Here is a 27,576-nt window from a genome sequence, read left to right as displayed (position 1 = left end):
CCATTATTCCATGCAGCGTGGCCTCTTCAAATGGTGACAGGACAGTGCATGCATCCCTGATCATGCCCCACTGGCGTGGTGAGAAAAAACAGAGCTCCCCTGACCCTGTCCTGGTGCCGTAGTCGCACAGGTACTCATTGATGGCCCTCTGCTGCGTGTGCAGCCGCTGCAGCATGGCCAACGTTGAGTTCCACCTGGTGGGCATGTCACATATAAGGTGGTTCTTGGGCAGGTTCAACTCCTTTTGGAGCTCAGCCAGCCGAGCACAGGCATTAAATGATCAGCGGAAATGCACACAGACTTTCCTGGCCTGCTTCAGGACATCCTGTAAGCCGGGGTACCTGCCCAAGAACCGCTGCACCACTAGGTTAAGGACGTGAGCTACACAGGGCACATGGGTCAGTTGTCCCTGTCGGAGGGCGGAGAGGAGGTTGGTGCCATTGTCACAAACCACCATTCCATGACCCTGCAGAGCTGACAAAACATCCACCCCAGTGTGGCTCCTGTCCCCCAAACAAACCAGCGCAAGCACGGCATGGCATTGTTTTGCCTGCGTACTTGCGTAGCCCCTGGAACGCCTACGGAGCACCTCTGGTTCTGAGGACAGAGCACTGGAAGAGGCCATGGAGGAAGAAGAGGAAGAAGAGGAGGGGGCAGAGGAGAGAGGTGTGTCACAACCAATAGTAGCATTTTGGAGGCGTGGTGGCGGAACAACCTCCAACACTACTGCACCTTGTCCTGCATCCTTCCCAGCTGCCAGAAGAGTGACCCAATGGGCCATGAAAGACAGGTAACGTCCCTGTCCATGCCTGCTGGACCATGAGTCAGTGGTAATATGCACCTTACCGCTGACCGCCCTGTCCAGCGAGGCAAGGACATTGCCTTCCACATGCCGGTAGAGAGCCGAAATCGCCTTCCGTGAGAAAAAGTGGCGTTTGGGGACCTGCCACTGAGGAACCGCACATTGTACAAACTCACGGAAGGGGGCCGAGTCTACTAACTGAAAAGGCAGCAGTTGAAGTGCTAGCAATTTAGCCAAGCTAGCATTCAACCGCTGGGCATGTGGATGGCTGGGAGTGAACTTCTTTCGCCAATCCAGCATCTGGGGCAGGGACATTTGCCTGCTATAATCGGACGTGGGTGTACTGCTAGCAGAGTGCCCGGAAGCACTTGGCTGTGACACACCTAATTCTACACCTTCATTCCTCTCAGAGCAGGTTTCAGAGAGGACTGAAGGTCTAGTGGGGTTGGAGATGCCAGCTGATGAGGAGCAAGGAGAGGTCCGCTTTGTTCTTTGGTGTGGGTCTTTGAGGTACGCTTGCCAACAAGCTGCATGGCAGGTCAACATATGTCTGGTCAAGCATGTGGTGCCCAAGCGGCTGATGTTTTGGCCACGCGAGATACGCTTGAGACATATGTTGCAAATAGCAGCGGTGCGATCTGATGCACTCGTCTCAAAAAAGACCCACACCAAAGAACTTTTAGAATAACGCGCAGAGGCAGCGCCCTGCACAGGCGGAGCTCTGTGGTGTGATTCAGTCGGTGTGCTGCCCCTAAGCTGGCCCCCGGAGGGCATCCTGCCTCGTTGGACATGTGCCTCCTCCTCCTCCTCCTCCTCCTCCTCCTCCTCTCTCCTACCAGGCACCCACGTGGAGTCAGTGCCCTCATCATCCCCTCCCTCTTCATCGCTGTAGCAAACCTGGCAATATGCTGCAGCTTGTGGAACATGACTGCCAGATTGCTGTCCTTCTTGAGCATCCCCTCTCTCTGCATTCACGCTACTGCCTTCCTCTAGCTGAGTGTCATCATCAGAGCCTACAAAACACTGGGCATCCTCCTGGAGCATGTACCCAACACTGTGCTCAAAGAGTTCTGGAGAATCCTCAGGAGGACGTGGTGGGTCTAGGGAAGAAGTCACTGATGATGACATTGAGACGAGGGAAGACGATGCATTGGCAGCTGCTTTGCTAGTACCCTGAGACTGGGTGAGAGAGGATGAGGAGGATGAAGAGGGCTTGGTCATCCACTCTACCAAGTCGTTGGCATGTTGCGGTTCAACATGTCCAGCTGCCGAAAAGAAGGACAAGCGTGTCCCATGGCCACGTGCTGATGACAATGCACCGCGTCCACGACCAGCACTGTTGTCTCTAGACACAGAGCCTGCTTGCCCTCTTTTTATCGGCCTGCGCCTGTCTGCCTCTCCTTGCTGGCCTTCCAGACATGGTAATGGCCTGAAGGGAGTTGGGTAAAACAGCAGCTGGGTAGTGTATATTGTGCTGGAGGCACACAACACCCACTAACTCCTGCAGATGCCTTTAGTATAGAACACAAGAGATAAAGGGGTATACTGTAATGGAGTCACACAACACCCACTAAGCCCTGCAGATTGCTCTATTAGAGAACAGCAATAAAGGGTAGATACAGGTGTATATTGTGCTGGAGGCACAAAACACCCACTAACTCCTGCAGATGCCTTTATTATAGAACACCAGAGATAAAGGGGTATATACAAATGTATACTGTGCTGTGCTGGAGGCACACACAACTTCCAATAACTCCTGCAGATGGCAAGTGGGCTCAAATAGAGAAGAGCTATGTAGGTGGATATAGCGGTGTGTACTGGGTACAGAGCACGCAGACCACGCACAAGCTCCTAACACTACTGACTGCAAGCTCTATTATAAAGGATAGATCACTAGCTATATAGGTGAGGTGAATATAGCGGTGTATACTGCGGTCAGGGCACGCAGACAACAACCACTACACAACAGCAAGATCGAAAATCGGCCGATAACGATCGGTGTATACTGTGTTGAAGGTACACAGAACACCCACTGACTGCTTCAGACGCCAACACACTACACAAGGCCGCCGCGCTGGCGGCCTTATATAGTGTGGGGTGTGTACTACACAGCCTGAGCTATGATTGGCCACAGGCATCCTGCCTGTGGCCAATCATAGCTCTCCTCGTTGCTGGCGCTGTGATTGGCCAAGCATTCGGGGTCACAGTGCATGCTTGGCCAATCATGAGCCAGCAATGCACTGCGATGACACAGTGCATTGTGGGCCGTGAGCACCACACGAATTTGGCGCGAACGGCCCATAACGTTTGGAATTCGCCAAACGGGCGAACAGCTGATGTTCGAGTCGAACGTATGTTCGACTCGAACACGAAGCTCATCCCTAATCATGATATGTTTCCAAGTCTAATTTGTGTGATTAACTGTATCTATTATGTTTATTGTTGGCCCTGAAGAAGGAGATACAGATATTCGAAATGTGTTGGCTTACTTCTAAACATTCAGTAATATATTCGGCATTATTAAAGCCCAACTCAGCTTAAAGTGGTTGTATAGTCTAAATTTGAACCTATACCTACAGATAGGGATGAGCTTCGAGTTCAAGTCAAACTCATGTTCGACACTTGCGTCGGGGGGGGGGGGTCAGGTGACGGGAGGCCCCGCCCTCCTCATATAAGAAATGTCAGGCTGCCGGGATCCCCGCAGTGTCTCCGCCAGTGGAGGCAGAGGATGGATGGACTGCGCTGCGCTGGACGAAGAGATCACCCGTCGCTGGATCAGATCAGCCATCGCTGGACCCCGGAGAGATGATCATCTGTCGCTGGATAGCAAGAGTGGATTAGCACCGCTGGAATCTTTTTTTTTTTATTTTTTTATTTTTAATAAAGGACTTTTTTAAAAGTGTGTTTTTCTTTTTTAACATTCTTTTACACTTTCTTTGTGAAATGGTAGGGGTACATTTATACCCCCTTACCATTTCAAACAGGGGGGGCCGGGATCTGGGTGTCCCCTTGTTAAAGGGGGCTTCCAGATTCTGATAAGCCCCCCGTCCGCAGACCCGCACAACCACCTGCCAGGGTTGTGGGGATGAGGCCCTTGTCCTCATCAACATGAGGACAAGGTGCTTTGAGGGGTCACAGACCCCCAAAGCATCCTCCCAATGTTGAGGGCATGTGGCCTGGTATGGTTCAGGAGGGGGGTCGCTCTCTTGTCCCCCCCTCTTTTCCTGCGGCCTGCCAGGTTGCGTGCTCAGATAAAGGGTCTGGTATGGATATTTATGGGGAACTCCACACCATTTTTTTTTTAATTTGGCCTAGAGTTTCCCTTAAAATCCACAGCAGACCTGAAGGGTCTGGTATGGATATTTAGGGGGAACCCCACGTCATTTTTTTTTAATTTGATGCAGGGTTCCCCTTAATATCCATACCAGACCTGAAGGGCCTGGTAATTGAATTTGAGGGAACCCCACACTTTTTTTTTTTATCAATGACTTTCAATGACTGTTCTCAGTATTACGGGAGCCGACAATTCATTATAGCTGCGAGTGATTTTTAAATGACTTTTTTTCCTGCAGAAATGACACTTTGTGCAGGGACAGTTCTAGGCACGGGAAACATGCGCCCCTTTACAGGCATACTATACACACTCCCCAGGTACAAAATGTAAAGGAATATTACACTTTTATTGTTTCACTTTAAGCATTATTAAAATCACTGCTCCTGAAAAAACTGTCGTTTTAAAACTTTTTTTTGCATTGATACATGTACCCTGGGGGAGGACTCAGGTCCCCAAACACTTTTTAGGACAATAACTTGCATGTTAGCCTTTAAAATTAGCACTTTAGATTTTGAACGTTCGAGTCCCATAGACTTTAATATGGTTCTAAAGTTCACACGAAGTTTAGGTCTGTTCGCAGGTTCTGGTGCAAACCGAACCGTGGGGTGTTCGGCTCATCCTTACCTACAGGTAAGCCTATAATAAGGCTTACCTGTAGGTAAAAAAACATCTCCTAAACCTGTATGGTTTAGGAGATATTCCCCTCGCAATGAGCCACTAACTGCAGCAGTGCATGCGCACAGGGGAGTCTCGGCTGGAAGCCGGCAGACGCCGGACCCTGCCGGGAGCAAATCTCCTGCGCACATGCGCTGGAGTGACGACATTGTGGCTTCAGCCACTCACATCGCTGTGCATACTAGCTCATTATGGCTTTTGACTTACATGTGTGTAAAAAAACAAAAATGTCAGCGGGTATACAACCGCTTTAAGTAGGCAGGACTGAAAAGCAGGATATCAACAACAGCTGAGTAACTGTGGAGAGAGATGGGAGATGGCCATTAGCCAACAGCTGAGCGGCTTGCTCAGAGAAGGAAGGGCTAAGCCCAGCCCTGAGAGTACCCCCTCCTCAATGAGCCCTCCCCCTTGGAGGACCACGAGGCTTGAGGGGAAAACGTCTATGGAAATCATAGAGGAGGACTGGGGCATGTATGTCCGAGGATGAGACTCACTCCTCATGGTTTTCAACCTTTACGGGATAAGGATGTGGCACCAAGGTGGTTGCAGACCAAAGGTTTTTATAAGGAGACATGAAATACATTTGAAATATGCATTTTAGAAGGAAGGTCTGATGGGTAAATCGCCGGGTTAATCCTGTGAGGAATACGGAAAGGCCCAATAAACTGAGGTGCGAACTTTAGTGAGGGAACATGAAGTCGGAAATTGCAAGATGACAGCCAGACCCTGTCCCCAACCTGGTAGGAAGGCGCAGGCAGATGTCTGCAGTCAGCATGGAGTCTGTATCTTTCATTAGCAAGACGCAAATCCTCCTGGACTTGTGCCCAAGTGGAACGAAGACCACGGGAGATGCTGCTCTAACGCAGGAATACTCTGCTGAACAAACGAGTCAGGCAACATGGAAGGTTGGAAACCATAATTTGCCATAAACTGGGACAATGGGGAAGCAGAATTCAAGGTACCTTTGTGAGCAAACTCTGCCCACGGTAATAGGTCTGACCAGTTGTTATGATGGTCAGAAATATAGCAACATAGGAATTGCTCCGAGGACTGATTGGCTTGTTCTGTGGCCCCATTAGATTGCGGGTGATACGCAGAGGAAAAAGCAAGCTGAATTCCCAACTGTGCACAAAAGGCTTGCCAGAACTGGGATACAAACTGACTACCCCTGTCCGAGATAATCACATTGGGTAGTCCATGTAAGCAAAAGATCTCCTGAGCAAAAGTTCCTTAGAAGTGGGAAACTTCTTAAGTGGAATACAATGACACATCTTTGAGAACCAGTCAACCACCATAAGGATAACTGTGTTGCCCTGGGAGTTGGGTAACTCCACAATTAAATCCATAGACAGGTGGGTCCAGGGCCTCTCTCCATTGGGCATGGGTTGTAGGAGGCCCACTGGAAGGTGTTGTGGAGTCCTACTCTGAGCACACACAGGACGGGCAGCTACGAAGACAGTTACATAAGCATGTAGACTAGGCCACCGGAATTGTTGGGAAATGGCCCAAATGAGTTGATTCTTCCCAGGGTGGCCAGCTGTCTTCGGAGAATGACAAGTCTGGAGCATGGCAGTATGGAGACTCTCTGGCAGAGGCGGACTGACAACTCACGGGGCCCCCGGGCAATAGGAGATTATGAGGCCCCCGGGCAATAGAAGATTATGAGGCCCCAGGCAATAGAAGATTATGAGGCCCCCGGGCCTTAGGAGATTATGGGGCCCCCAGGCAATAGGAGATTATGGGGCCACGCAGTATACACACACACACACATACGGTATACACACACACAGAAACACAATATACACACACAGAATACACATACACACAATTAAAAGGTACTGGAGAGGCGGGGCAGCTATAATCTTGGGATTTTTTTAAAAAAAACAGATTTTGACATACTGTCCCTGGTTTTATTGAGGCTGGCAACCCTGATGGGGCCCCTTAGTAGCATGGGGCCCTCGGGCACTGCCTGAGTGCCCATATTGTCAGTCTGCCCCTGCAGAGGTCACAAGGTTTCTCAGGAGGAACATGGACCTGAGCAGCAAGAATTTTGTCACCCAAAGGAGAAGTGAGAGTGATGCGAACTGTAGCCAGAATACGATCAGGAGGAATCACAGGAAACAGAACCGACTCCAACTTGGAAGTGGAGGAAAATTTTTGTGACAAGGCGTCAGCCCTTACATTCTTAGTACTGGGTAAGAATGAGACAAAGTAATCGAAACTTGACAAGAAAAGAGCCCATTGCATTTCTGAGAGAGAGGCGTTTAGCCTCAGACAATAATGTGAGATTCTTATGGTCAGTAAGAATGAGAATCGGCATAATGGTACCTTCGAGGAGATGTCTCCATTCTTTCAGGTCTAAAATGATCACCAACAGCTCTCTGTCACCAATCTCGTAATTGCACTCCGCAGGTGACAATTTCTTGGAAAGTAGCCACAAGGATGCATAGCGCTCTCAGAGGTAGGACGTTGAGACGTGGTGCAAACACCAGTCTCAGAAGCATCAACCTTGAGAATGAACGGTAACGTAGGATCAGGATGTGCCAACACAGGATCATAAACAAAGGCAGCCTTTAGACTCTCAAAGGCCTTTATAGACTCTGGAGACCAACTCTGTGGGTTACCGTCCTTTCAGGTCATATCAGTCAGAGGCTTGACCAGAGACGAGAAGTTATGAATAAACTTCCAATAATAGTTGGCAAAGCCCAGGAAACGCAGTAGAGGACGTAAACCCACAGGTTGGGTCCACTGTAGGACTGACGAAAGTTTCTCTGGGTCCATTGAAAATCCAGCAGTGGAATTTAACCTGTTCACAATGGAACTCATACTTATCCAGTTTACAATAGAGATTGTTCTCTCTTAGTTTCTGAAGCACATGACAGACATCTGTGTGGTGGCTCTCCAGGGACTTGGAAAATATGAGGATATCATCGAGATAAACCCCCATACATACCTGCAACAAATTTCGGAGGGCATCGTTAATAAATTCCTGGAAAACTGTTGGGGCGTTACAAAGGCCAACAGGTATTACAAGGTACTCATAATGGCCTGTTCTGGTATTAAATGCAGTTTTCCACTCGTCGTCGCCCACCTTAATCCTCACGAGATTGTATGCCCCTCTCAAATCAAGCTTTGTGAAAAACTTTGCTCCCTTGAGGCAGTCAAATAACTCTGTAATCAAGGGAATCAGATAGGCATTCTTAATCGTGAAACGATTGAGACCCCTATAACCAATACAAGGTCTCAGTTCACCACTCTTCTTCTTCACAAAGAAGAAACCAGCACCAGCAGGAGATAAGGATTTGCGTCTGAAACCTCGAGAAAGTGCATTTACAACATACTCCTCCATGGCCTTATCCTCCAAGACCGACAAAGGGTAAACCCAGCCACGAGGGGGTATAGCACCAGGTTGAAGGTCAGTTGCGCAATCATACGACCGGTGTGGAGGCAAACTACTGGCTTGACCTTTGTCAAAGACATCGCTAAAATTCCTGTACTCCTCCGGCAGGGAGGAGAGTGAAAAGGTGCACAGGACCTTGGCTACCTCAGAATTGGATTATCTCATGGAAAGAGCCCCTATGGCCATGGACAATGGAACTGTCTCATGAGTCACATGGGCAGGCTGTAGAGGTTTCCTGTCAAGAGCCTCAATGGCAAGTGGAGTGGCACGGAGCTGCAGGGGAATCGAGTGCTTCGATACAAATGCAGCATCAATGAACAGGCCTGCAGCCCCAGAGTCGATTGGAGCCTGTATCTCAACGGACGACTCAGCCCAAGAAAGGGTGATCAAAACCAGGGGCTTATCCTTCTGGATAACTGGGGATGAAACAATGCCATTTAAGGTCTGTCCATGACAGGACCTCAAGATTCGGGCATTCCCTGGACAGCTATGACAAGACTTCAAAAAGTGACCTGCCTGGCCACAATAAAGGCACAATCTCTCCATCCTCCTAAAGGTTCTCTCATCCGCAAAGAGAGACGCGTGAAACCAAAGTGCATGGGTTCACCTTCACTGCCCGACTCAGTACCAGGAGGCATGGGAGGCATGGGTGGGAGTGCAAAGCTTGGAGACAAACGTACAGGAGGCTTCTGCAAGCACTCCTTAAAAGAGAGTCTTTCTCTGAGTTCTGGAGTCAATGAGGATGGCAAACGTGATCAACTTCTCCAGCTCAGTGGGTATATCTCGAGCTGCTATCCCATCCTTGATGGTATCCGAGAGACCATGAGAAAAAGCAGCCACGAGGGCCTCATTGTTCCATGCAAAATCTGCTGCCAAAGTACAAAATTCAATAGCGTAGTCGGCAACAGTTCTCCTACTCTGTTCGATGGACATGAGGCACTTGGCAGCAAAAGTGGAGCATGCGGGAACGTCAAATACCCTTTTAAACAAAGCCACAAACTCAGGGTAACTCAAGACAACAGGTCTTTGCGTCTCCCATAGAGGGTTTGCCCAGGCCAAGGCTCTCTCAGAAAGCAAAGATATCACAGAACCTACTTTGCTTCTGTCCATGGGAAACACCTGGGGCAACATCTCAAAGTATATCTTTTTTTTTTTTTTTTCCAAAAAATTTTATTCAAGTTTTATCAAGTGTCTACAAACATTGGTTACACGGTATATGACAAGTCTGGCATGTAGTACAGAAATAAAATTGACCTTAATACATACAATGCATATGAAAAACTGATTGAATATAACGTAGAAATAGAGATTTAAATGAAGTAAGTCAAAATATAATAGAGTAAAATAAAATAAAATAAAATAAATTAAAATAAAATAGATTCTGTTGCAGTTTTACATAGGCCAAGTAAATAGACAAACGGTTATGCCCTCCAAATATGAGGGAAGATAAAAGTGGGACAGGTATCAATGTTAGATTTAAAAAGAAAATAGCACACCAGTGTATAGTAGAAACTAGAAAAAACAAGCAAGAAAGAAAGACAAAATAATAAAGTCATAGGCTGAACAGCCTTGAGTCTATTGTGCAGAACATCATCTCCGGTCACCCCTGCTGGGATCTGACTGTGACCGGTGACTGGACCGAGTAGGGATTCTTAAAAGAGTGATAGTCAAGACCTAACTGCCATTGATAGAGCATTATTTTCGAGGCAATAATTATTTTTTTAACAGCTGTTCTCTGGAGGGGAGAGAAGAAGGGGGGGGGAAGAAAAGTCAAATGGTCCTTGGAGTTACGGGATAGGCAGAGTGCGGTTATCAGGAAGGGGGTTGTGTGTTGGGGTAGAGTGGGTTTGTCCAGGTAGCCCAGAAGATCTGAAGTGTTTCCAAACAGCCCAAGTGTGCCCGTAAATGTTCGGGGTATCTTTGGCCTGATGGATAAGTTCTTCCATTTCCGAAATTTTGTCTACCCTTTTTATCCAATCTGTTATGGTAGGGGGAGACGTAGATCTCCAGAGCACCGGGATGCATAAGTTGGCTGCGTTAATGAGGTGAATGGTCAGGGATTTGGTGTAGCTCCGTGTTGTAGTAGGACTGTAATGTAGTAGGAATTGGGCGGGGGTCAAGTCAGGGGAATAGGTGGTAATTTGAGAGATCAATCTGTGTATTTCAATCCAAAACATTTGCAGTAGGGGGCATTCCCACCAAATATGGAGCAAAGTGCCCAAAGCATTATTGCATCTCCAGCATGTCGGGGGAACCGCTGAGGCGAATTTATGAATTTTGTCAGGAGTTCTATACCATTTAGCATAAAGTTTGTATTGGTTTTCCTGAGTTGAGACGTTTACAGAACCCTTGTGTATATTGTGAAATATTAATTCCCAATCCGCTGGAGAGAGATCTAGGTGCAAGTCGGATTCCCATTGTTGGAAAATTTTATCCGTTTTGATCTCATGGGATGAGAAAAGGAGCGTATAGACTGTGGATATAACATGTCTTTGAGGTTCAGTACTAGCACATAAGGATTCAAAGGGTGTAAGATCTCTATGCCATTGAGCACCAAGTTTCGAATTCTGGAAGAAATGTCTCAACTGCAAACATTTGAAGAATGGGATTTGGTATTCTGGGAAAGCAGAGACCATAAGTTGATGGGATAGGAGTACGCCCTTGTGGAAGAAGTTAGAGGCTCTTGGCTTAGGGCCAGAGGGTGTAGTATGTGGTGGACGAAGAGGAAGACCTGGTGGGAAATCAGGGTTTTGACTCAGTGGGGTCAATGGGCCATAAGTGGGAACCAGCTTTAGATGTGAGCAAGCTTGGTGAAACCGCAGGAGTGAAGCTTGTATAAAGGGGTGAGTGGAAAGCTCGCGTGGAATGTGGGATTTATGTATCCAAGGTAGATTTTCTAAAGGGAGGCAAGAGAAAGTTTGCTCCAATCCAACCCAATCTTTGTGAAGTGTATGGGAGTGCCAGTCTAGAATTCTGTTTAAGTGGCAAGCAAGATAATATTTTTGTATATCTGGGACTCCGAGGCCTCCAAAGTTTTTGGGAAGCGTACGTTTTTGCCAGCTGATTCTAGAGTTCCCGGATTTCCAGATAAAAAGTCTACTCAATTTGTTGTATGAACGAAAAAAGGAAGGCGGCAAATTAATAGGGATAGCCTGAAGTAATTAAAGTATCCTTGGCAAAATGTTCATTTTTAAAATGGCCATTCTACCAAACCAGGAGAAGGGACCAAGTTTCCATTTCTGTAAATCAGTTTGGATAGAATTAAGGAGTGGCTGAAAATTTTTAGTATAAAGGGAATTTAAGGTGGAGGGAATTTGTATGCCCAGGTAAGTAATGGAATCCCTTTCCCACCCAAAGGGGAAGTTGAGAGTACATTGATTTACTAATGAGGGCGGTAGGGAAATGTTGAGAGCCTTTGATTTATTGAAGTTTATTTTCAAGTTGGATAGGGTTTGGAAAAGATTAAAATCGTTTAATAAGTTGGGAATAGAGGTGATGGGGTCCGACAGGAAGAGCAGGATGTCATCAGCATATGCTGCTATTTTATACATTTTATGTTTAATTGGCACTTCTTTTATGTCTGGATTGTCCCTGAGTTTACGGAGTAGAGGTTCCATCGTGAGTATAAAAATTAGAGGTGAGAGGGGGCATCCCTGGTGAGTACCGTTGAGGATGGAGAAGGCGTTCGACAGGTGACCATTAATTTTGATTTTAGCCGTGGGGGACGAATAGAGGACCATGATCATCCGCAGTAATTGTGGTGGGATTCCTATTGTCCGAAGAGTTTCCTCCATGTAGTCCCAAGCCACCCTGTCGAACGCCTTCTCCGCGTCAAGGGATAGCATAAAGCCAGGAGTGGCCGTGGTGGTGAGCCAGTGATGTATATTTATCGCTTTTGTGGTATTGTCCCTCGCCTCCCTACCAGGGACAAAACCAACTTGATCCAGGTCAATTAATTGAGGGAGGTGGGGCAGGATACGATTGGCTAGAATTTTGGCGTATATTTTGAGATCCACATTAAGTAGGGAGATGGGGCGGTAGTTAGTTACTAACAAGGGGTCTTTATTAGGTTTAGGGATAAGGGTGATATGGGCTTCTAAAAATTCTTTTGGTAAATCGTCGGTTTTTGAGAGGTGGTTGAAGGTATTGACCAAATGAGGGAGTAAGGGATCTTGGAAAGTCTTATAGTAGCTTAGAGGGAAGCCGTCCGGTCCGGGGCTCTTTCCGGGCTTCATTTGTTTCAGGGCCTGTATAGTTTCAGCAACAGTGATTGGAGCGTTCAAGGCTTCGGAATCTTCACTTGTGAGAGGGGTGGGAGCGTATTGTTGCAAGAATGTGCGAATAGAAGTCTCACGATCTATCAAGGAGTTAGGTTGTTGGGGGGAGGGGAGGTGATACAGTTCTGAGAAATAATGGACGAATTTGTCCATTACGTTCTCCGTTTTGGAAATTTTTCCACCCGTATTACTTCTGAGCTCGTGTATAGTGTGTATTGCCTTTTTAGCCTGGAGGGCTCTAGCTAATAGATTTCCTGACTTGTTACTGTGCTCATAGAAGATCCTCTGGGAGAGGGTGAAATTTTGTTTCATTCTTTTATGGAGCACTGTCAGAAGTTCTTCTCGTGCGTTGGTCAATTCCGTTAGTACGGTAGCAGCCAGAGAGGCTTTGTGTTTTTTTTCCAAATTGTGAATGTGTTTAGTTAGAGCTTCGATGTGAGCTTTTCTAAGTTTGTTTCGTGAGGCTGACAAGGACATGAAATCCCCTCTAAGGACACATTTGTGGGCAGCCCATACTGTAGTTGGAGTGGATTCTCCTCCGGAATTTTCTAGGAAGTAATTGGAAAGATTTTTGGAGATAGATTGGACTATATCAGAATCTGTGAGTAAGGAATTATCTAGGCGCCAAATACGTGTATACGCTGTAATATTCGGGATATTCAGGGTCATGGATATTGGGTTATGATCTGAAATGATTTTTGGTTCAATGGTGGCTTTAGTCAGAAATGATAATTCGTTTTGGGAGAGAAAGAAATAGTCCAATCTTGAATATTTGTTGTGGGGGGGAGAGAAAAAGGTAAAATCTTTTACGTTAGGATATAGCGTTCGCCAAGTATCATGAAGTAGGAGGTCGTGGAATTGTAGTTTTATCGCACGTAAAGCTTTATATGCTATAGAGGTGGTGCCTGAAGAGGAGTCAAGAGAGGGGTTAAGGGCAACATTAAGGTCTCCACCTACAATGAGGGCACCAGCTGTAAATAGGGTTAGGTGTTGGAAGGTGTTGCGAATGAAAGTGACTTGATGTGCGTTAGGTGCGTAAATATTTGCCAGGGTTATGGGTTTGTTGTGTAGCGTACCTTTTAGAAACAGAAACCTGCCCTGTTTGTCTTTCAGGACGTCATCAATTTTAATTGGGCAGTGTCTGGAAATTAGAATAGAAACTCCCTTGGATTTAGCATCATGGTTAGGTGCGTGGAACGCCGTGGGAAAGTGTTTGCTATGTAGTTTTGGGATGCTATCCGCCCTAAAATGAGTTTCTTGGACAAGAACAATATGAGCTTTGGAGTGATGTATTGCAGATAAGAATTTTGTTCGCTTTTCAGGTGTGTTAAGACCTTGGATGTTAATGGAGTAAAGTTTGAGCTGCAAATGGGAAGGGGTGTCCGGGTGTATTGACCTAGATGTATTCATGGTAGCCCAATCGGGTTAGGAGGGAGATACTGGGGGAGGACTTAGTTGAAAGAATGAGATAAAGTGACCGGGTATATAGATGAACTAAAGAACGGTGGTTACCGGTGTTTTCTTTTCTGTTTGTCTCTTACAATAAAAAAAAAAAAAGAAAAAAAAAAGAGGGGGGGGGGAGTATCAAACCGATGAGACAGTGGGAGTGAGGGTAACACCCTGTCTCGAAAATATGAGGATCGGTAGATGTACAGTGCGAGGGACCGCAAATCCACCCTATTCCGGAGGGAACTGCAGCTAACTCGCACTGAATGGGGGTCGGTTCCAGCCGGACCGGGAAGATGGATAAAAAGTAAATATAAAAGAGGTATAGCTATTATGCTAGCTCACTGCATAACAAGTAAAAGGAGGAGATAAACATTGTATAGCAAATGTTGTATGGGGAATTAAGGGGACCTATCGCATTTTTAGCAACTATATAGGTGTTTATATGTATCTTGAGGATCTGTACGGTGAAGCGCTTCATCAACATATATACCTTTTGAAAAATAACTCCTAGTGTGAGACACTAAACATGAAAGGCATAGACAAAGGTTGAACCAACGCCATTAAGTAGAAATAAGCCGTACTTAACTATAACTCGGAAAGAAAAAGACATCTAACGGACATTCATAAGCGATACATATTTACCACTAAGACATATAGGGTAGAACAGGAGTTCCTGACATCTGGATCCAAAGCAGTGAAGTACCTCTTATAAGGTAAGTGATCCGGGTGAAAGGGGGAACTACATAGGTAATATGGCGTAACAATGTCCCGTTCTTGCAAAGTCAACTTCAACAAACTAAATATGAAAGAAAGGATCGTTTGCCCTGAGTGAGACCAGCGGTCATAAATGGCTTCTCAGAGGGAACTGAGTGGCAATTAGTCATCAACAAATAAGCTCTTGAACGAAGAGTATTATAGTGTACTATATTCGTGAGAAGAAAAGAAAACAGAGCTTGCAGCGTGTAAGCGTTGAGGCTCCGGGAGTGACATCTGAGTTCAGCATAAGCAGCAGAGACTTGCGGGGTGCAATACTGATGCGAACGGATGGTATAGAGGAAAGATTCCAAAAGTCGGTAGGCAAGGAAGTTGGACATCAGGGAGTGTCTTTGTTGACGTCATCCAGTTTGGGCTGGTCTTCTTGTGCAAGGAAGTATGGGAGTTGTAGTAACAGGCACTATGAACCGCTGCCATGTAAAGTGAGAGTGGCCAATGGGGTAGAGGTACAGAGCTGAGGGTGAAATAAACCATCTGCAAATTCAGAGTCTCCACGGTGTACCGTATGATGAACTAGCCGGTATAAAGGCGATATGGTATATGTGATAAAGATCCGGTATAAGTAAGGGGTATATCACAGAAAGCAATTCTAAAAGTCAAACATAGAGAACACGGAATAAACTTTGTGTAAATCTTGTGGTTTAATCTCAGCTGACAAATGAATTATCAGGCGCCTACGGACACAGTCAGCGATCCCTTCTAGCTCTCCGAGCGTGTGGTGTGAAAGAAGGGCTATGAGCTCGGTAGGAACCTCTAGGTGAGCTACGAGCATCCGAGGCGGATGGGGATCTGCGCCGTCGATGAGAGCCGGATTGAGCTTCCATGGGTTCGGCCGGAGGCGGATTCTTTTGTACTGCAGAGCGTCTGAAATCTGCAAACCAATTTGGTACAGTGACCAGAGGGATGTTAAGGCTACTACAGAAGTGAGGTATGTCTTCGGGTACTCTCAAATTGGCAGTGCGACCCTGAGCTGAGGCCGAGAGACAAAATGGGAATTTCCATTTGTATACAATCCCGTTTGCGCGGAGCACATCGAGCAGAGGTCTCAGGTCCCTGCGGTGCTGCAGCGTAATGCTGGAGAGGTCTTGGTAGATTTGAATTGTGGAGCCACCATGAGTGATTTGTGGGGTATCCCTGGCATGTTTGAGGATATCTTCCTTCAGTTTGAAGTCTGGTAAACAGCATATAATATCCCTCGGAGGGTCTGTGGCTCTACCTTTAGGTTTTAGTGCACGGTGGATTCTATCCATAGCAATGGGTGTATGGAGCGGTCTGTTCAGTAGATTATTGAAGATGTTAGTTACAGCGGGTAAAATTTGTTCACCTTCAACTGTTTCCGGGAGGCCTCTCACCCTCAAATTGTGGCGTCTCCCCCTGTTGTCAAGGTCTTCCATGCGGATATGAACCGATCTTAGTTGTAAGGTGTGAGTGTCCACATGATGTGTCGTTTTCTTCAATTGGGCATCCTGTTTAGAAACAGCGTCTTCCATCACAATCACCCTGTCAGTCAGGGAACGAATGTCTAAACGGAGCTCAGAGATGGCCGCCGAGAGGGTATCCTTAATATCTGCAGCGATGGTTCGCAGATCATGAATACTTAGCTGGGGTTGAGAGGACAATACCGCGGGTTGTGAGTTATCGGGCTCTACTCCCGACGCCGAGGAGGAAGATAGTGGCGCGTTTCGATGAGGAGACCTTTGGTCCCACGTGAGGCCTTGGTGAGGCGCCGCCATGTTCCCCCTGTTTGCTCGGAACAGATCCGGTATAGTGTTGCTGGATGTGCGCGAGTTCCCTCGGGGAGAACGGGAGCGCGATGTCGAGGAGTTTCTTGAAGCAGTCCCCATCAGGTAGTAAGTGGAGAGTTGTTATTAGCTCCGTTAGTCTGATAGCTTTTCGTGAGGTAGCGGGAGCTCGGGGATTAAGCGTCCATCTTCCAGTCAGGCCAGGCCACGCCCCCTATATCTTAACCTGGTTGAGAAATCCTCTGCATTGGACTGGATCCATACCCCCAAATTGTTCGGGAAGCAGAGCGGAACCAGACATCTCTCTTATAGAGTTAATACTCAAGGCAGGTGCCTGCATAGAGACTGGAGCAGCAGCAGGGTCTGCCTGCAATATAGGTTGTATTGGGGAGGCCACAGTGGGAGATTTCAGGTGAGCCATGTGACTCAGGAGCGTTTGTAACGTCATGGCGAACTGATCCATGTAGTGATCCAGTTCATCCAATCTGGAAAAAATATTACCAACAAATGGATTGATGGCATCTTCTGAATTCATGGCCTTCGCCTACTGCCAGAAACCATGAAATCAGACCGAGACAGAAGTAGAGTTAAATCACACTTGTTTATAAATAAAAGTAAAAAGAACAAACGTAGTCAAAACATAGCCAAAGTTCAGTAATCGGAATAGATAGTCAGCCAAGCCAGAAGTCAGGGATCAAAGTGATGGAACAGCAAGCAGGATCCAGAGCCAGAAGGGATGTCAGCAAGGTCAGTCTTTAAACAGGAACGCAGGAGATGTTTCTTGTGATGTTGACTAAGGTGAAGGCAGAGCTCCTCTGGACTGGACGGCTTAAGTAGGCAGGACTGACGAGCAGGATATCAACAACAGCTGAGTATCCGTGGAGAGAGATGATAGCTGGCAATTAGTCAACAGCTGAGCGGCCAGCTCATAGAAGGAAGGGCTGACCCCAGCCCTGACATCCAGAAAATAGCACTCCCCATGTCCAGCATTGAACTGTTTCTGACGTCTTCACATCCAGAGGGCGTAATGATGTCAGGAACAGTCCACTGCACAAGACGACTGGACCATGAGGGGCAGGAGCCAAAGGGACCTTGTGCTGGAAGGATCAGAAGATTAGGTGAGTATATCTCAGCTCTCTGAACCTCTAAACAAAAATGAGCAGTTAACCCATGCAGTGCTGACACAGCCAGACTCTATGGGAAAGTTCAGCTTTAAAGAGATTGGTGCTTTGCTCCTCTAAATGTCACTCCACTTTACTTCTCAGAGATAAAGACTTGACAGATATTTTAACTCATTAAAAATTAAAGTACTTAAAAAAATAAAATTGACTGGAATTTGGCTTTAAATTCAATTCTTCCTTTTTTTGTTGTTAAAGCTTTGAAGTACAATGAGAATCTGGAAAGGCAGTGCTGCCATGATGGCATGACCAGCAATCCCATGGGTCACAGCTGTGATCGTCGTGCCAAACATATCCTAAAGGGAGATAAATGTGTGCAGGTATTCCTGGACTGCTGCAGATACATTGAACTGAAAATCAAGATTGAAAAGGAACTGGATCAAGACTTGGAGAGGAGTGAGTAGACAGTAAATAGGAGATTGGGAAACTGCCATAGATTGACACAGATTTATCTTGGGCTTGGCCCCAGCTATCCCACTGCTAATCAACATGCCACAATGTATACAGGTATGGTGGGGGAGAGGCGCCAAAATTATGGACTTAAACTCTGTTGAGGTTTAGACTTACACAGCCCAGATCCCTGGTTACCCAACTCCAACTGGGTACAACCAGCAGGCTGAACAAAAAGAACCTCAGATTACTACATCCACACGAGAGGTGGATGCAGGAATCTCCCCCGTTGGTCTATTATATTCTGACAACGGGGTCTCTTATCTTATAGGAAAACACTCGCCAATGGCTGCTATGGCTAATGCTGTTTTTTCAGGAGGACTATTCAAGAAACCTGACGATTGGCTTCTGTTGAACAGGGAGGGCTACACACAGATCGAAATTGGAATTGGCCGAATTTAGATACGTGTGTACCCATCTTACCAGTCTTTCAAAAGGTAGATAGAGTGTATTATCGGTGAACACTTCATTTAGGTCATTATTGCAGTATATACCTAAATATTTATTCATTTACTAATATTTATTTAGTAATATTTAGTAATATAGTGTATAGAGTACATTCACATCAGCCCCTGCCCTCAAGGAGCTTGACATCTAGGGTCCCTAACTTACATTCATACATACAGATTCTAGGGCAATTTAGACATGAGCCTATTACCCTACCAACATGTCTTTGGAGTATGGGAGGAAACCCACTCAGGCACAGGGAGAACATGCAAACTCCGGACAGGTAGTGTCATGGTTGGGATTCAAACCGATAACCCCATTGCTACTAATCACTTATCCACTGTGCTGCCCCATAATATTTAACAAAGGTAATTTTGTGACTTTCATTCATTTCATTTTTATTTATGTTTTTTATTCACTATTTATTTTTGTATTTATTTTATTTTTAAGTCATAAAATATATATTATAATAAATATGTAGATTTACCACTAGATGGAACAATCAGTTTGTAATTATGCATCCTCTTTGCTTAACTGTAGAGTTAGGATATCAGCCACACAGGGAAAGCATTGTCTTCAATGAGTCAGCCAGCTAAAAGACTTTCACTGTGACAGAATGGCATAAAGCACAATCATTGAGGGGGATTTACTAAGGCAAGCCATCAAATAAACTTTGTTTTCTTCCACCATGGGTACAAGGGAAGAAAATTGCTTAATTCCCCCATGAACACTGACTGCAGTGCTAATGCGTTCTGGCGACAGGGAGCCTTCCCGACTGGCAGAACACTATCATTACTGCTAGCGGCTATAGCCACCTGCAGTAAACACATGTAAAAAAAATCCACCAGGCTGGTTGTACTCCAGTCAATCAATGGATTGACTTGGGTATATCCACCTATCCAGCCTGCCCGTAGATGGATCAAATATTGCCCAGTCTGTGCTAAACCATCTGAGATTCGATCCATCTATGGCCAGCTTAAAGAGGAACTAAACCCTGATGGGTTTTACTTCCTCTTTGTTCCCTGCGAAGTAAAAGCATAATGGGCTAGTATGCATCACATACTAGCCCATGATGTCCCACTTACCTGCAGAAGAAGCCCTCAATGTCACCGCTTCCCCCGCTCTGTGGCCTCATCCATCTTCAACCCCTCTTCCTGCCGGGGCCACGTGACGTCACTCCTGTGCATGCGCATGGGAGCCGACAGTCACAGCACGGGCACTATAGAAATGGCACAATCGTGCCCTTTCTTCAGTGTGCATGTGCCGATGACGTCGGTGCAAGCGTATATATGGTGAATATCTCCTAAACCGTACAGGTTTAGGAGATATTTCCAGTACCTACAGGTAAGCCTTATTTACTATAGCCTTACCTGTAGGGAAAAGTGGTTGTACAGGGTTTACAACCCTAAAATGGATGTAAACCCTCACATATACCCAGTGAAGTGAACAGCCTCAGATGATACACAGAGATGAAACAAATCCTCCTGCATAAGTTTTACATGTATATTTGCAGTCTTCAGCTTTATATATTCTTTAGAAAGTGCACATTGTTTTAGAGATTTTCTCTTCCTCTTCAGCACTGGGAGTGGATTATTGGCATACAGCCAAGACAGCTGATTGGAGGAAAGGCACACACCCCCTCTCCACATAGGCAGAGACTTGCAGAGCTGTGCTGTGACAAGTCAAGCTCTCTGCTAATCTATTTATAGCAACCTCCCTCGACAAAAAAATTCAGACTGGTTTTATCTTGGTTGACAGAGAACTTGTAAGAAGTTATCATGCTGATAAGAGCAATGAAACAACAGAAACACACAGGACTCAGGGCTTTGGAGAGCGATAAGAAAACACTACATATATTTGTGCTTAGGTCAAATTTAACGAATCAGGATTACATCCACTTTATTGCATTGTTTGCATTAAGGTACAAAAAAAAAAAATAGTTTCTCTGTGCCCCCTTCCCCTGTGTGAAGGGGAAAAGAGGGGAGAACAGATCAGTGCTGTGCACAGCTGCATCTATTCTCCCCTCTTATCCTCTTTACACAGCATTCAAGCAGCAGCAGGAGCCATTGGCTCTTGTTGCTGTCAATCAGATGCAGTGAAGAGGAAGTGGGGGGGCGGCCTAAGTCCCGATGTGTATGTCTATGGAGCACGGCTCCGTAGACACATAGCTCGGGACCACGCAGACCACGCTTCTCCCCATAGCAAGCGGCTGGCTATGGTAGTCCTAAAAAGAGGAGCCAAGATTGCCACCGGGGACCCCAGAAGAAGAGGATCGGGGCCACGCTTTGCAATAACACTGCACAGAACAAGTAAGTTTAACATGTTTGTTATTATGATTTTTTTTTCTTATATATGACTTTAGTAACACTTTAAGACTGGAGCAGCCAAATCTGTGGCAGTTGTACATGGCAATCAATAAGCTTCTAGCTTTCATGGTCAAAGCTTAAATGAGCAAGCTGAAGATGGAAGCTGATTGGTTGCCATGCACAGCTGCTCTAGTTTTGATACATTCCCCCCATTGTGTTGTAATGCAAAGCAAGAAGCAGAGCCTGACTATGTAATGGGCTAATATAGTTGTCCCCATGTTCATTTCTAATTACATTGAGGGGGAAAGTCAATCAGCTCATGTACCCAAACCCAATAACAAAATGGTAGTCCTGCAGTTCAAAACGTATACTATTCCGCTGTTCAACAGCATAACTACAGTATATCAGTGTTGTGTATCCAGAGCAGGTCCTTTTGTTAACCATTAGCCCTTGTACACACAATTGGAGATTCCGACGGAATGTGTCCGATCGGAGCGTTTTGTCGGATATTCCGACTGTGTGTGGTATGCATCGGACTGTTTCCGTCTGAATATCCGTCGGACCAAATTTTCCAACTTGCCGGAAATATTTTCAGACAAAATGCTCCGATCAGACATACTCCGATCATGTGTAGCCTACTCCGACGGACAAGGTGCCACGCATGCTCACATTCAAATTCCGACACGGAAGCGCTCGTTCAGGTAAAACTACTGCTCGTAATCGATATAGTACATTCGTCATGCTGCAATGTTAAAAATTCTTTCATGAAGCACATTCTCTTGTTCTTTACAATGCTGCAAGAAGGAACTTCTTTTGATGCTCATAGTCACACACACTTCTCCCGAACGTATTTCCTGACTCTTTTTTTAACCATTTCGGCAATACAATTTTTGAATTCGTCACATCTACACAATTGTATATATATTTTTTTTTTTGGCTGCATTTTTTTTTTTGGTTTTCCTAAACATCTCCTTTTTTGACAGTTTGCTCATCTTTCCTTTTTTTGGGGTGTGTTTTGTGTGTAAACTTACCACAACAACATTATTATATTTAGATTTTCTTTTTTAATCTACAGGAGGTTGTTTAGTGTTGGTACCCCTTGTTATTCATTTCACTTTTTTTGGGAAATGTACCTGCCTGCTCACAAATAAACTGGCCTTTTGGAAGGAAAACACATACGCAAGTATTTCATCAAACAAAAAAAAAAACTTTATTTTGGTAGCAATAAAATAAAAAGAGGAAGGCAGCGCTGGAGAAACTTGTTACTTTGGTGCAGCCTTTGGCCCCCAGGGCAGACATGAACAAATTAGAATAAGAAAAATTGGTGGCCTGAGGAGTACATATCTCAGGGAGAGAAGTCTGGTCCAGAAGTCCTAGAGATCAGGAAAAGCAGATGCCATCTATGTCCCCAGGATGTGGTTCTTCAAGAGGCTGCATCTTCTGGCAGACCAGACTGAACCCAGGCCATCACTCTCTCGTCCTTCTTAGGCACTTCCCACCAGGCATCCTTCCAGGTGGTGGCTGGGCTCCTGTAGTTGGGGCACGAGGAGGAGAAGGAGGGCGTTGGTCGACCTCCTGGCTGCCACTTGCTACAGCCTCCCCCCGACTGAGGTCTTCCTGTATATGAAAATGGGACATAGTTTTAGTTTTTTGCTCATCAATCCCACCATTTTGAGCTCCTGACTTTTGCAAATAGAATGTTACCAAATAGAACAGACTATCATTCTGAGCCCAGCATTTTTCATTCCTGTCCCAATCATTTTTGGTCACTACTGTCTATTGAGATGTAAACCACTTTGTTAAATCACAACTTACTGATCAATAAGAACATCTAGTTAACATCATTAAATGTACCACAAGAAATATGTTCAACAATGCAATACCTGTCTCAAGCTGGGCCCCACCACATGTTGCTGCCTGGAAGGCCCAGGTTGGACGTTGGAAGCCTCAGCTGGGGGTGAAGGATGCCTTGAAGGAAGACGGTTGAGTGGTGGCCTGGGTACCCCCTGGTCTACCAGAAAATGTAGCCTCTGGAAGTAAACCATCCTGGGGTAATAAACGGCATCTGGATCTCCTGATCTCAAGGACTCCAGGTGCTCCTTTCTCTCCCTGAGATATGTAATCTTCATGGCCCCAATTTTCCTATTCAGATAGGCCATGTCTGCCGTTGGGACCATGATCCGCACCAAAGAAAGAAGTTTCTCCAGCGCTGCCTTCCTCTTTCTTCTGTCGTAATAAAACTGGTTGTTGATCTGCCACAGGCAGGGCATCATCTTGTAAAGTTGGAGGAATAGCCCCATAAAATTGGGGTTTTGGAATGGATCCATCTTGTCTGCAAGACACAACACAAGACAAACCCTAAAATACTAATAATGCCATGAAAAACCCTCCTAATTTTCTCCCAACATCGGCCTAGATAGAAGCAGTCTAGTCTAGTGATGCACCAAGTTAAAAATGTTTCCTTTGTTTGCACGATCGTACGTACGACACACGCGTGTTGCGTTTTATATACAGTGCACATGCGTGAAACTCCGCCCGCCCCTGATGTTCTTTCTAGACTATTTCCCGCCCCTGTGCTTTCGGCGCAGTGGGGAGAGCACATGGCGGAGAGAACGCAGGTGCGCAATCACAGTTCCACTAACGAGGAGGAAGGTAAGGAAAGCCCGGAGCCTGAAACGTCCCGATCCAGGAAGAGAAGATTTAAGGCCTCAAATATGTCTTTTGGAGAGATGTTGGAGATGATGGACATATTGAACAGGACCGACTATGAAGGGAAGTATGGACCTTACCCAAACCCATATATCAGAAAGGCCAAGATCATGACTAAAGTAGTGAAGAGTCTTCAGAAGAATTTTGGGGTAAGCCGATCCAAGGATCAACTGAGAAAACGCTGGTCAGACCTGAAACTGAGGGAGCATGATCAGTACAGAAGGATCAAGCGTGTTCTTCAAAAAAGTAAGTAGTTGTCGTGTGTTCATATTATTATTCTTGCTTGCATACTGCTCCATGTGCTTTGATTTAATGTTGTGCATTTTAAAATGGCCACTTTCAAGTTCATGGTTTCATTCGTTCGTAAGAAACATCATTCAGCAGGTAAGTATTCCAGCTGAACAAAGTGTCCACAATAATGTACTCACCTTGGAGCTCGGCCCAAAAAATCAATTGTACAACACTTCCAAGCAATGATTCATATTCCAAATTCTGCCCTCTGTGTGCTAATTATTCTGTTTTTACATTCTCATAGGGGAGAAAAGACTCGGCAAGTATGAGGACACCAGGGACCACACTCCTCCCAAAGAAGGCCAAATACCAAAACCAGAAGCAGAGGAGCAGGAGTAGGAGGAAGGAGAGATTGTTGAAGTTGGGCAAATTGTCACCACAACAGGTAAGGGTCGGAGAACACAGCTTCCGGTAAGCTCATCAATGTATATCACCATATTTTTAATACATGGTGTGTGTTTTTGATTTGTTTTGTAGGTGATGTGGAAGAAGATTCCCGTTTTACCAGTGAAAGTGCCCAGATCCTGATTGGGGAGATAATGGGGTGCAATCGGGATTTGGAAAATATACAGCAAAACATCAATGATGTTAAAAATAAAATGAAGAACATCATTGATGTTTTGGGGAGAGTGTGAAACACCACAAACTAGCTAGGGTTTTAGTTTTGCTATTTTAAAACACAACTTTTTTGTATTTTTAGAAAATCCAAATTTGGAAGATGTACAGAGTGTGTAAACATGCACTATCTCCCATCATGGGGGATCAATGTACGTATTTTGTGGAAAGTGGCTGAGATGAAGGGGTTGCAGCCCCAAAACATGTACATTGATCCCCCATGATGGGAGATAGCACATGTTGACACACTGTGTGCATCTTCCAAATTTGGATTTTACAGGGGTGACAACCCATGTGATGAAGGCAATATCAGCCCAGTTTGTACATACTCATGTCTGATATTGTCTTCACTTTTCAAAGTTGAACTTTGTAAGTTCCTGTGTTCTGTATTTTACGCTTTGATACATGCCTGTTTACATAAAAACACCAAGTAAACAAAAATTAGCTGAAAGACTGTTTTTGATACACACAATTTCTTGGTTTGTTGTAAAAACCTTTTCTAAACGCACATGTGAATGTGCTTGGATTAAAAAGTTAAATTATCAACAATTTGTGGCTTCCTTTTTCATTGCGCAAAAAGATGTATTTGGAGTAAAATTTTGGAGTGCGGTGAGAATGGGTGTTATTTACTAAAGGAAACTCCACTTTGCACTCCAAGTGCATTTTCGGGTGTACTTTTGCAGTACACTTGTAGTGCATAGTGGATGTGCCTTTAGTAAAAAACACCCACAGTGATGTGTTAATTTGGACAATCATGCCATTTTCCTGCCATGGTGCTGAAAATGAGCACTACATACATTAGTTAACAAAAACAAGGTGTGTGTGTAGCAGACCCACAACATAATAAGATTATCTGAAGAAGAGACTGTCCCCTCATCTTGCTCTGAAATTGGGTTTGCACTGTTGGTGAAAAAGGCAGAAAGGAACAAGAAAAAACCTAAATATACCTAGGAGACACCTAAAACCAAGCCAAGCAGTAAATGAAGGAGTTTCAAAGAAAATTTTATTGAGAAAATGCCTCTCATACATTGTCTGGCATATCAATGGCCCCCCTACCCACAAAGTAGTCCATGTATTGGGTTCTAACCTCATGAGCGCTTTGGGGGGGGGGGGGCAAGCCAGGATGAGCAGGTTCAAGGCCCGTGAGGTTATCATCATTTTCAAGCAAGTCTGCTTCTTGTTGGCCAACTGAGACCGCATAGTTCGCTGAAACTTTTTAAAGAAAATTGTGAAGAACGCCAGCACTATATGATTGAGTTTGTATTCCGCCATGTGACTAGGCATTAGAAAAAGGCTCTTCGGGCTCTGGACAGGCAGAAATTAAAAATCCTCTGGTCTGGGGTGAGGGTTCTCATCGGGAAAGGCCGCATCAGATGGTTCGCAAGGGCAAACGCCTCATCCGTGACGAAAAAGAACGGGAGTCCTTCCTGATTCTCCTCTGGGGGTGGCAAGCCCAGACTGCCACTCTGGAGATGCCAGTAGAACTCCGTCCATGCGAACACTCCACCATCCGACATCCATCCATTTTGCCCCATGTCCACATACAAAAACTCATATGTCGCAGACACCACCACCAACATCACGATACTATGAAACCCCTTATAATTATAATAGTACGACCCCGAGTTGGGTGGTGGGATGATGTGGACGTGCTTCCCATCAATTTCTCCTCCACAATTGGGAAAGTCCCAACGACTGGCAAAGTGGGAGGCCACAGTCTGCCATTCCTGTGGCATTGAAGGACACTGTGGAGTGAAACAAGAACCAAAATTAATAATTTTAAACAATCAACATTGCAAGCAGATTAGACACCAACATTTTTGGCCAACATTAGTCTAACATTTTGGGAACTGAGTATTTAAAGCTTAAAGTATAAGGTCCCCTTATCAGAGTCATCACCCCCCCCATCCCCCCCATCTGATGGGCCCTTGCTAAAAAATGAGGGGGGATGTTTTGGACAGGTAACCCTCTCCACTTGATTGAGAGCTGAATGCCTAAATAATGTGTGATACTTTGGGAAGCCCCTGCTTACTTACACTATTGGCAGCCCACCGGACAGGTAAGAAGTGTCATAATACCAAAAATAAACCAAAATGGAAGCACATTTTGACATTCTGCTATTACATATCAAGATAATTAATAGGTGAAAAAACAAAATAAAAATAGCATTTGAAAGTATTGAGGCAGGCCCTTGCACTACATGCTTAGGTGAATTCATCCATAAATGTGAGCATCAAAAAGGTAGGTATAGTGTGTATTGGGTTTGGTAAAGTCATCAGATAGAGGATTGCTATCAGCTGAGCTAGCAGTTGGGGGGGGGGGGTTCCTAATAAGTTTGGAAAACCCATTTTTTTTTTTAAAAAGTCACTCTGCATGAATTGAAGCACACACATAACATTTGTAGAGATTTTAGGGGGTGTTTAGGGGAAAGCAATACTATGGAGCTGACAAAAGACATTGGTAAGTGACTAGACTATAGTTTTATGGGCCAAGAAGAGCATGGTGGGGAAGTTAGTGAGGCAAATATGCCTGAGGACAAAGGGGCAGAGCATATTGCAATGATGGTAATTAGGGAATGAGGAAAGAAATGCAAGACATTAGCAATCATGAAATACATAGAATGTGATGTTAAAGGATAAAACTTACATTCATATAGTCCTTCTGCAGGACCTGAATGATGGCAGAACAGGTCTCTGGATTAATGATCCCCAGAGCCTGGAGAGAGATGCCTGTAGAGAACTTGAGGTCCTGAAGGCTTCTCCCTGTCGCCAAGTAGCGCAACGTGGTGATGAGCCTCTGCTCCGGAGTGATGGCTTGCCGCATGCAGGTATCCTGCCTGCTGATATAAGGGGTCAGCAAAGCCAGCAGACGGTGAAAAACTGGGTACGTCATCCGGAGATAATTCCTGAAATCATCAGGATTATTCTCCCGGATCTCACGGAGCAAAGGCATGTGCCTCTCTGTTCATGGACCTGGCTGCTGTCAAAGTAATAACCCCAACACCAAGCCCCTGCACAGCACAAACTCTACGACGAGTACATAGATGAAACATGGTTTCAAAAAGGTCGGCTCGTCAGAACGGACAACAGAAAGCAACGATAAACAGCAATGCCTGAAAGAACGAACT

At 45.4% G+C, this 27,576-nt stretch overlaps 1 protein-coding gene across 1 annotated transcript in view; it reads left to right on the top strand.

Moving 5' to 3' along the window:
- Positions 1-27,576, top strand: part of LOC143961250 (complement C3-like) — a 351,241-nt gene that overhangs the window by 136,853 nt on the left and 186,812 nt on the right. The window contains exon 17 of the mRNA XM_077470486.1: positions 17,830-18,027. Within this exon, the coding sequence (XP_077326612.1) occupies positions 17,830-18,027 (198 nt within the window). The remainder of the gene's footprint in view (positions 1-17,829; positions 18,028-27,576) is intronic.

This window comes from Lithobates pipiens, unplaced genomic scaffold, assembly GCF_037356315.1.
Source record: "Lithobates pipiens isolate NorthernLeopardFrog02 unplaced genomic scaffold, aLitPip1_a1.2 Scaffold_8, whole genome shotgun sequence".
Lineage (NCBI taxonomy): Eukaryota > Metazoa > Chordata > Amphibia > Anura > Ranidae > Lithobates > Lithobates pipiens.
This window is presented reverse-complemented; position numbering and strand designations above follow the sequence as displayed.